The sequence below is a fragment of the Oncorhynchus clarkii genome, unplaced genomic scaffold (assembly GCF_045791955.1).
Source record: "Oncorhynchus clarkii lewisi isolate Uvic-CL-2024 unplaced genomic scaffold, UVic_Ocla_1.0 unplaced_contig_10956_pilon_pilon, whole genome shotgun sequence".
Lineage (NCBI taxonomy): Eukaryota > Metazoa > Chordata > Actinopteri > Salmoniformes > Salmonidae > Oncorhynchus > Oncorhynchus clarkii.
Window position 1 is genome coordinate 63,922 of NW_027261103.1, and position 11,278 is coordinate 75,199.

At 44.3% G+C, this 11,278-nt stretch overlaps 1 protein-coding gene across 1 annotated transcript; it reads right to left on the bottom strand.

Annotated features, from left to right (window-relative positions):
* LOC139404852 (methanethiol oxidase-like) lies at positions 1–7,631 on the bottom strand. Its single transcript, XM_071147386.1, has 12 exons — positions 7,510–7,631; positions 4,683–4,739; positions 4,087–4,199; positions 3,737–3,922; positions 3,252–3,372; positions 2,493–2,675; positions 2,226–2,407; positions 2,044–2,122; positions 1,741–1,862; positions 1,123–1,215; positions 864–982; positions 1–439 (listed from the first exon to the last, which is right to left on the bottom strand). Exons 1-12 carry the CDS (start codon positions 7,511–7,513, stop codon positions 277–279), a joined length of 1,422 nt encoding a protein of 473 aa, XP_071003487.1. The 5' UTR covers positions 7,514–7,631; the 3' UTR covers positions 1–276.
* Positions 7,632–11,278: the final 3,647 nt, after the last annotated feature.

Genomic DNA, 11,278 nt, shown 5'->3' on the forward strand with positions numbered 1-11,278 from the left:
TTCCATATGTTAGAATTTGTTTATTTTTTTAAACCTCAGTTTCACCACTGGCATTGGAAGTAACAAAGAACATTTGGTTCATAGATGAGATAATGACTTAAGGCACAATTATGCATTTAAAGCAAAGCAGCATGGAATGAATAGGCAGCATTATCGGGCATGAGGCTCGAGGGTATGCCTCCTTCCCCACCCGTTCCCAACTAATATGAGTTACATGAAGTCTATGTAAAGTATGATGGGAATGAGAGGGGGAAAACTGGGGCCTCCTGCGTAACTTTACAGCCAGATGTCAGAGGTGCAGTCTCCCCCAGGGTATCGTAGCTCGTGGGCCAAGGCCGGGCCATTGGGCTCTTTCCCAAAGTCGACCAGGAAGTTCTCATTCACCTTGAGGCCACCATTGGCTGTGTTCACGTCAATCTGCATCATAACAGAACCCTCCCTAAGGCAAAGAGAGAAACAGACAAGGGAAAATAAGAAATACAGTCAAGTATTCCATTTGATAGTGTTTCTAGCTATTGGTGTTCAAAACATCTTATTGAAGCAGCCCATGATATTGAATAACACTTATAAGAGCGATAGCATACAAATCCACGTTTTGATAGCTTACAACAAACCTGTTCCTGACATGTGTGCATTGACCACAAGTATGTAAAGTGGTGGGAAATTGTAATACTCGAGTAAAAAGATAGCTTCATAATAAAAAAGTCACCCAGAAAAATACTACTTGAGTAAAAGTATTTGATTTTAAATATACTCAAGTATCATAAGACTATCTACTTAAGTAGTACTTTAAAGTATTTTTACTTAAGTACTTTACACCACTGAGTAATAGAAAAATCTAAGACAGGTGAACAAGTCCTCACTTGATCATTTCCGGGTAGAACTGCTTGTCCCAGCCACTGTAGAGAGAGGTGGTGACGTACAGTCTCTTCCCATCCAGACTGAGCTGCAACATCTGGGGGCTCCCTGGGATCCTCTTCCCCTGGTGTGGATCACATGTACACACAAGTCGTTATCTGCACCTTACAAACACAACCTAAACACCTACTTTTGACCTACTGCAGACATTCTGCTAGTGTGTGTGTGAAGTGAGTTTGGGCATAGATTGTTATTCTTACACACCTTGATTGTGCGTGGGGGTGGTTGGCTCTGATTCTCTGGGTCCTCCAGTACTTTGACAGGGCCATCGTTTAGGATGCTCCCTCCCAAGAAGAGCTGAATACACAGGGAGACAGTCAGTGGACAACTAACAATTTCAGGAGACTGTCCTACCTAGCCCTAGCTACCTTAAGTTGAATGAACTGAGTAAGTCGCTCTGGATAAGAGCGTCTGCTAGATGACCAACATGAAAATGTAGGAGGCCACTTGTTTTTTTTATTTATTTTACCTTTATTTAACTAGGCAAGTCAGTTAAGAAAAAATTCTTATTTTCAATGACGGCCAACAGTGGGTTAACTGCCTGTTCAGGGGCAGAACGACAGATTTGTCAGCTCGGGGGTTTGAACTTGCAACCTTCCGGTTACTAGTCCAACGCTCTAACCACTAGGCTACCCTGCCGACCCTACACAGGTACGCATCACATAGGCAGACTGATGAAGATGATTAATTTAAGTATCCACATAAAAAAAGAACATATGCACTTGTCAGGTTTAATACCTCTGTCCAAGACCATTGCCTGTAAGATGAAACATTTTTGGTGGGTTTAAAATAATCAGCCATGTTGTAAACTTGTGATGTCACCTGGCCAGCCAGACGTGGGTTCCTCCTGTTTGTGATGTCATACTGTCGTATGTCTCCATGCAGCCAGTTACTGAAGTATAGGAAGCGGTCGTCCAGGGAGATCAGAATATCTGTGATCAGACCTGAGATGAACAGATCACACATCAAATTCAGGAAAACCCATTTCATTTGGCATTTCCATTTGATTATGGAACGGGTAGCTACACCCAATTCCAAATCTTCAATATGTACTGGAAGTGTTAAATGTATCCCTAATCTGCAGTACTCTCCCATCAACATTTTCCCAGACACACACACACTCACTTGGCATCACTGGCAAAGCCCATCCCTCCACTTTCTTACTGGGGACGTGGATAACCTTCTCAGCAGCCCATTCTCCTTTCTGTTGATACAGTACCATTTTGTAAGACACTAAGCCAAAAACAAAAGCAAGAGAGATCAGACATGTTATTCTGTTTTTTCCTATGCATTAATGTTTTGCTCACTGGTGTCCTGTAGAAACGGAAGACGGTTCCTTGGAGTGCACAGCCGACGTAGCCCTCCGTGGCGGCGGGATCATGGAGGAAGCGGATCTCCAGAGGAATGGCGCCCTCCTCCCCCAGGTCCAGGGACTGTAGCCGCTTGTGAGTGGTCCAGTCCCACACGTGGATCTTCGATCCATAGAGACCTGCAGACAGAACAGCAGCATTGAAACATTTCTCTCTACTCAACAAGTGTAATACAAAACACATGTATCACCTCTATTTACACACCTTCTTTGACATGTTCCAGGCTGAAACCGTAAGCGAGGGCTTTGGGCGCTCCCCATTCGGTGCTCATCATGACGTTGTGTCGGGGCTGGTACCAGAAGTCATAACCAAAAGGTGCCGCCTCACCAGGCAGCTCCCAGTTACCAACCACCTCAAACGTTTTACCATCCAGCAAGATAAAGCCACCTGAGAGAAACACATCCTGCATCAGTCATCTAATCCAAATGAATATTAACTTGCCTAAATGACACTCCCTTGCCCCGCCCAGTATTCTTTATCATTGTGGATTGTAGAGCCTTAGTCCCTTATTATAAACTGGGTGGTTCCATCCCTAAATGCTGACTGGCTGAAAGCTATGGTATATCAGACCGTATACCACGGGTATAACAAAACATTTATTTGTATTGTTCTAATTACGTATGTAACCGGTTTATAATAGCAATTTGGCACCTCAGGGGTTTTTGGTATATGGCCAATATACCACGGCTAAGGGCTGTATCCAGGCACTCCACGTTGCGTCATGCATACGAATAGCCCTTAGCCATGTTATATTGGCCATAAACCACACCCCCTCGGGCCTTATTGCTTAAAATATAGGCGTGTGTTATTCATCCCTATCCTTATGATACAAAGTAAAGTGTTTCAAGGTCACATGCATTGCATGAGGCTGAGGACAAGGAGAGAAGCATCAGGTATTGTCTGCTTTATTTTGCCCAGAACACACCGTCTGTCCCCCTACTGCAGCGTGTTGTCTCCTCCTACCTTTTCCATTGCCAGATGGATCTCCTATGCTGCTGATCATAATCTGGCCACTGCCCAGGCAGTGTGTGGTGTGGGGGTTGGCCAGGCCCGTCTTCCAGAAGATATCCGTGGGCTCCACAATCTGTGAGGAAGCAATCCTTTGGTTTAAATCAGATTACGACCTACATGGGAAGGACACTTTCCTTTACAAAACAAATGATGCATATTGGGCTGTTGGTGAGAGATGGGTAGGAGGCTTGACCAAATCTGTACATTCAATTGTCTGTTTTTGTTTCGTTGTGTGCTGGAGCTCCTTGTATGACATTGCGTGGTGTTGACTGGATTTGTTGTGTCTGACTGTGTGGTGTTGACTGGATTTGATGTGTCTGTTTCATTTGTTGAGGTTCTGAAAAAAATAATAATTGCACAACAGCTGTGCAACATGGTCATCGAGTACTGTAGTATCACTATAATCAATCACCTGCTGTAGAAGGGTGACCCTTTACCTTGTGCATCTGTGGCGCGCGGGGGTCTGTCCCAGTGTCCACTATGTAGACCCGGGAGGAGATGAGCGAGGGCAGGATAAGTCGGTTGCGCTTCTTGGATGAGTCGCCAAAACAGCTGCTGCAGGCGTTCCAACCAGAGTGGTGTAGCTCGTCATTCAGGTTGGGCATGGGCAGTCTGTGGATGACCTGTAGGCGCAGACATTACCAGGTCACTCTTTAATCCACAAGGTCAAAGGTCATGTATAACACTGTCATCTCTTCAGTATTTAAACTACCGACCACTGTGACTAATGAAGACAGGTGTGAAATCAAAAGCAAGGCAGTGGTTGTTTGATGTAGATCAGCAGTACCTGACAATAAGTAGGAGACTTGGGGTCCACATCGACCGTGGCAAGGTAGTCTGGTTTTTGGATTCCAGTGTTGCGATAAATGCAGGGCAGGTACACAATCTCCTCACGTGGACCTTCAAAAACAAGAGCCCCATTTCAGGAGGCACTACTGTCATTCACTCCTCCTTGACCACAAGAACAAGGACCATGACAAACGCAAATCCCAAAGAGGGATTGATATTAAGGGTTGCACTATTTCCTAGTCAACTGACCAGTCGGGTAAGTTGAGAGTGCTCTGTGGTTTCCCCATCGGGGGAGGTGTTTGTTTTTTTACTGAATATAACCAAACAAAGCACAAAGAATCAAACCAAAGAATTCCAGTAGCCTACAACTGATGTCTGGTTCCTGCCAATGTTTCAGTAAAATAGACAATTTATGGCATTTGTGCATGTAAATATTTTCATGCAACTGACAAACTCAAGGAACCCCAAAAAAAAATGTTTTTTTAAATAGTCCCGACTTGTCCAATGGGCAAGTGCCCTGTAGACCTTAATGTCAATCCCTCCTAAAACACATGGGGTGAGCTAAGCTGGTCTTTCCCAGAAAACGACACTCACCCTTCATGGCATCCAGTGGGCTTTTGTAGCCAGGTCCACAGCCTGTGCATTTAGTTGCTGAAAAAACAAACCGCAACTGTCTTTTTCATAGAGAGCTCAAAATAACTTTACTACCACACACAGCAATCTCTGTTTTTACTATTACTGCTGAACATCTATGGCAGGTAACCACAGAACTGTCACACCTATAAGTCATATGCATTCGTCATACAGTTGTTGGGCATATGTTTAAAATGACCTAGAAGTTTTATCACAGGTAAGTCACACTTTTCATACTTTTTGTTGTAAAACTGTTGCAGAATGAGTGTGTGAAAGCAGACATTCATTTGTCCACTTTGTCTTCCTTTCCCAAGGTTGCTGTTACTGGCAGCCATCAGAATCGTAGATAAATGCACTTTTACTGTACAAATCTGTAATGCAATGTTATGATTGTGAATGTTAGAGAACAAATCAAATCTGCACAACATGGTCCCAAAAATGCACTGTTTATTTACCCAGCCAATGTTTGACCCTAGGGTCAAAATAAATAAACAGAGCACTGTTTTGTATATCAGTGTGCAGATTCTGTTCATTAATACATCAGAATCATAACATTATATAGCAAGGTCATACAGATATACAGTGTTAACTATTTTTTGGCCAATTGTGTGTGTAAATTTAACAAAACAAAAAATATATTAAAAAATTGACGTTCCCACTATGGTGCCAACACCCCACTGAGAGTTCCTGCTCCCTAATCATATGTCTTGATTTACAGAATAATAGCAAGCCACTCAAGTCAACAGTGCAGACATCGATTCACAAGAGACTGACAGGGTTGGGTCAGTAACCATGATTTTTTTTTCTCCCACCTTTATTTAACCAGGTAGGCTAGTTGAGAACATTCTCATTTACAACTGCGACCTGGCCAAGATAAAGCATAGCAGTGTGAACAGACAACAGAGTTACACATGGAGTAAACAATTAACAAGTCAATAACACAGTAGAAAAAAAAGGGGGGGGGGGGGGGGGGGGGGGAAGAGTCTATATACATTGTGTGCAAAAGGCATGAGGTAGGCCAATAATTACAATTTTGCAGATTAACACTGGAGTGATAAATGATCAGATGGTCATGTACAGGTAGAGATACTGGTGTGCAAAAGAGCAGAAAAGTAAATAAATATGAACACTATGGGGATGAGGTTGGTGAAAATGGGTGGGCTATTTACCAATAGACTATGTACAGCTGCAGCGATCGGTTAGCTGCTCAGATAGCAGATGTTTGAAGTTGGTGAGGGAGATAAAAGTCTCCAACTTCAGCGATTTTTGCAATTCGTTCCAGTCACAGGCAGCAGAGAACTGGAACGAAAGGCGGCCAAATGAGGTGTTGGCTTTAGGGATGATCAGTGAGATACACCTGCTGGAGCGCATGCTACGGGTGGGTATTGCCAATGCCAACAATGGTTCAGAGACTGTATAGATTTCAGATAAGCTTCATTAGCATGAATGGTAAGGCTACTGTTGCTAAAGCAAAGTGAGATAATGACATCATATAATGTATATCTGTGGAACTTAGGACTCTGCTGATCCAGAGTGCTGGTTGTCTTTGGCATTGTACCAAATCCTGCCATAATTTAGTGCTGCCTTTACTTGGAATAAACCATTGCTTTTGTCATGATCAAAGCTGTGCCTTTTTCCTTACACCTGGCAAACAATGGTTTTGGCCTAAACCATTGTTGCAGCTGAGAAACAATAGTGAAGAAAAAAAACATGTGGAAACCACAGCAGATGTCAGATATCAAGCAATCTTCCAGGAAACTAGTCTCCAGTCCAACATTTCCCAACACAATTCCTTCTAAGATACACAAGTTCAGCTTCCGTTCATTTAATGGGTTTGACTGTTGCAGGTCCAAAGAAACCTGGATGAGCCTCTTGCATCATTGATGGATCTACCAAATTCTCTGTTATGGAAATAGGCTAGTCTAACTGTCAAAAGGACATTTTCATTTAATTGTAGAAATTAAAATGTAATAATGCATAGAAGGTTGTTGTGGTTCTGCTGAAGCATCATGATAAAGTGGATCATTTAAGATGAACAAGGCAACAAGAGCAAGAAACCTTTCACCTTTCACACTAAACCCCAACCCCCCCCAATTTCCCGTCACTGCACACGAGAATAAACAGCTACTTACGCAGTGTGAAGCAGGTGGCTGCATCATTTAGACCAGTGTTTCCCAACCAGGGGTACTAGGAACCACTGATTTAAACCACCAAACCTATGCAATTGTGTGACCAGGTGTTTAGGTCCATGCTGAAAACACTTTTTACTTTATAAATTCAAAACGGTGTGAGAAAGACAAAGTATCCTATAGTAAAACATAGCAAGCAGCTTAATAAGGGAAACATTACATGATTAAATCTAATTGAGACGCCGCTGTAACTTCCATTTCTTCCAGTCCTTTTGAATTTGTAAGGCAATGCACGAGTGCCAATATGTAAACACATTTGTATACGTCATTGTCGGTTAAACTAACTGACTACTCAGCAATGGAATTCGGATTCACACATTTTCAACAAGAACTGCCGCACGGACGTGCGCAATTACTCACACTTATTTTCGTTTTGGACATATTTCATTAGTTGTCTTACTCAAATATGCATTTATATAACACAATAACACATTCAGCTCTAAGTTAAATTACTAATGAAAAGTTGACACTATGGAGGTGGTTAGCATTATGTTCTAGTCCACGTTTAATCATTAACTTCGTCATTACCCATTTCAACGTTTTGACAGATTTCCTAAAAGCTACGAAAACGAGTGAAAAAGCATGAAGATTGGACAAACCCATCCCGCAGACTTTATTCGTCCAAGGTATCCACAAGGATCCGGGCTTTCTATAAATTCTTTCAGCTGATATGAGAGTGGAGGAATGGTTGGGCAGGTTTTGTAGGGTAAATGACTTGAGGGGAAAAAAAGGGGAGTGTTTATGGCAGCGTAACGTTGCACGTAGAAATAAGTATTGAGTGCATTTCGTTTTGCATGGCCCGGTGCCCCGGCGGTGGAGATTCCGTTTTGCGACCAATAGACAATGGCATGATCTAAAATATATAAACCCCACCCAACCGGGCACAGGGCGATGCCAAATGAACTCATCCATTAATATATGAAAGAAGAGATACCCCCGCGCGATTGTCCTGCCCTCTGTTATAGTTTGATAAGACTTGCTTTGATGGCAACATAACATTTAGCTGACACGTTTCTGGCGCAAAGCAAGGTAACATGTTCTGCACTATAAAATAAATATGCAGTTTAAAGTGTTGTTTTAGTTTATTTCCTATGGTCCATACTGATTAGATATACGGTCTATTAAACTCACGCTACCTTCCTACTTAGTCAAGGGGTCATCTCTTGCGTAACTCGACATGAGGGAATGTGAGAATAAAGCCACAATCTGGAGTTTTACCAATATTGTGTTTCAGTCCGTAGACAAAAACAACCTATTTCAAATGAGACGCAGCTATGAATGTAAGGACTTAATCTATAAAAGATTGACTGCTTTTTTAATCATATTTTGAAGATATACATTAGACTTAAATGACATCAAAAACAGAAACAGTAGAGTATTAAAAACGTATATTTTGAATTAGGCCGTATGATATGATAGATAATTGTACAAACCCATAAAACATTTTTAAAGTTCTATTTGATCAAGAATTGTAAGGGTAGGCTATGTCATTAATCAAAATGACCACTGAGCTGCAGGAAATATCCCAGATTGTGCCTCTCACGCCTAATCAAATGCAGGAAATGTTTTTCTTACAAGAGATTCAGAATCTTCAGGACGATTTCAATAACCCCCATGTCCCTTTGGAAGTATTGAGCAGACCAAAGACAAGTCAGAAAAGAAAGGATGCATTTAATATCATCTCTGTGTGTCCATGACTGTGACAAATGAGGTACAGTTCAGATACTTGTTAAAGAACATATTGGACATCTGCAAAATGCATTCGATATTATGTAACTCCATAAGGAATTCAACATTCCCAACATTTCTCAAGCTTGTCAACCCTTCCTCAGTACTACAATCTGACAGACACAGGCAAGAGAACATGGTAGTTCACCCAAATCACATTTGTTTATAAGTCCTTAAGATAAATAGAATACTCTATATAGCTGTAAGCCGTCATTACTAGCCTTCTAGCAATATGGTTGAGTCTATCTAGCCCATAGATTAGGCTACTTTCAAGGTAAGGAAAGAATGTATGTAAAGTCATTTGAGTGCAATAAGGGATAAGGAAGAAAAAGTTGGGGGCAAATTTGTAAACCAACACCAATCTGTCAAAAAGGCATTGAACTTTTAGAAAATACTAAACAATGCATAGTAAATATTCTCAAACTGAATTAAGAATGCATTAATGTACAGTATAGCACCTTAAAATGTTTTGTGTTCAGTTGATGATCTCTTTAGATTTGATTTCTAACACCACAAGAACATGCCTTACGATTGATGGAGTTTGGATCCAGTCTGTTGTGCGTCATAGTGTTCATTAAAGCAAAACATAGAACCTGTCAAGTCAAACAAGGGATACCCACTCAGTTTCCCCACACTGATAACATAAAAAAAGGTTCAAAGGTTGACCAATTGTACTTTAACAGTATGCACTGTAATCTTCTGTGGCCATTTGCAGGGAAGACCCACAGGCTGTGTGGCCTAAGGCAACACGGCAGATGTTCTTGAGTAGGACCGAAGTATTCAACTCAGAGTTTGTGAAAGGGAAGGACTAAGAGGGGGAGACCTCCTCATGGGACCCTCCTGGCTCTCTGGCAGCGGCTCCATCTCTTCTTCTCCCTTTTCCAAGATGTTTTCCTTTGTTGTGTCCATTTCTATAGCTACCTTGTGATTCTCATCTAATGTCCCTTGTTCACTTTCCTGCTCTTCATCTACCTTCCCTTCTTTAACCTCTTGCTCCTCATCTACCCTCTCTTCTCCAGTCTCTTGCTCCTCATCTACCCTCTCTTCTCCAGCCTCTTGCTTCTCATCTACCCTCTCTTCTCCAGCCTCTTGCTTCTCATCTACCCTCTCTTCTCCAGTCTCTTGCTTCTCATCTACCCTCTCTTCTCCAGCCTCCGTGTCCTTTGTACCCCTGCTGTCTTCCTGCTCGAGCTCTGCTGGTGACTCTGGTTCCAGAACCTCAGGACCTAGCAGGGCCTCTCTGAGAGTACTCATCAGCTCTGACTGGGTCTCTGCCAGAGTCTTGGTCATTTCCTGGTCCCACTGCCCAGGGACCAAGTCAGTAAGGTGGAAGGACTGTCGCAGCAGATCAGGCTGTTCCTCTAGGTAGGACAAGGCCTCCACTAGCCAGGCTACTAGCAGCTGCACTAGGTCTTTGTGTGTGGCCCCTGCTGCCCCACCCTCGGCAGCCAGCCGGGCCCAGCGGGCCAGCAAGAAGCTCTGCAGCACGGGCCGCAGGCACATCTCCAGGGGCTGGAGGCGGCAGGTGCAGCCAGCGGGGACCACGGCCGGAAGGGTGCCAGTGGCACCAAGGGTGGTCAAGAAGTCCTTAGACACGTGTCCACGGTGGCCGTCCAGGATCAGCATGCCTTTGGTACTCCTGTTCTGGTCCAGCATATGTTGGCGCCACACCTGAGACTCCCACAGTGCCAACTCCTCGTCCCTGGTGAATCCCTCCACCTTGGCCTCCAGCAGGACAGAGTTGGGGAGGCCTGTGCCCTGCATCTTGGGGAGCTGCCCCTTGATTAGGACCAGGGTGCGTAGCATGGTGCCATCGGCCAGCGCTGAAAGATAGATGGTGACCAGAGGTTCCCTGGTTCCCACCAGCTGGAGAGCCTCTTCTTTATCCACTTTGGCTGGATCCGCAAGCGCCTCAATGTCTACAAAGACAGACAGCTCGTCCATGGCAGCTATGCCTGTGTGGGGCAGATCGTGGGCCTGGATGTGCTTGCGGGTGAACTTGGTGAAGGAGTTAGCGCTGTCCTCCATGGAGCGTGGCAAGCGGAAGCTGACCGTGGCAGTCCGCCCAACAGCCTGCCAGCCAAGGCTATGTTGCAGCATGAAGCTCACAGCCCAGTCGTAAGAGATACGGAAGGCGCTGCTGTGACCGTCTTGGCTGTGGATCTCAGAAGCCCTCTGAAAAAGGTTCTTCTCGTTGAGCGGCAGCTGCTGCTCTCGCTGGGCCATGACCCACTCCACCATGCGCTCCACCGCCTCTCCCTTGCCGGGTCCCCGGCCATCACGTTCCAGCTGCTTCTCCTTGTTCTTCAGCCAGGTCCGGATGAGATTAGACTGGGTGGATAGCTGCTTGGCGGCTTGACGTTCCCCGCAGCACAGAGCGAACAGCACTATCCTCAGCAGACGCACAGAGAGGGTGTCCTTTCGTTCTTTTACCACCGGGCGTACTGTCGGAGGGGTGACGGGAGGGTCAGATAAGGCAGGCTGCTGTTTAGACTCCCCTTCATTAACAATTTCATCAACGTCCTTGCCAAGACCTTCAACCTCCATTTCTTCATTGTCTGTGTCTGAGCCCATGTCCTCCACTGGGGCCATTGCCTCGTCCAGGTCACTCTCCGGCCCTAAGGGACCCCACTCGCTGCT

Coding starts and splice junctions, on each gene's coding strand:
- LOC139404852 (XM_071147386.1), bottom strand. Junction 3,373..3,736: donor GCGCGCCACAGATGCACAAG/GTAAAGGGTCAC, acceptor GCTTCCTCACAG/ATTGTGGAGCCCACGGATAT. Junction 1,863..2,043: donor GGCTTTGCCAGTGATGCCAA/GTGAGTGTGTGT, acceptor TGTTCATCTCAG/GTCTGATCACAGATATTCTG.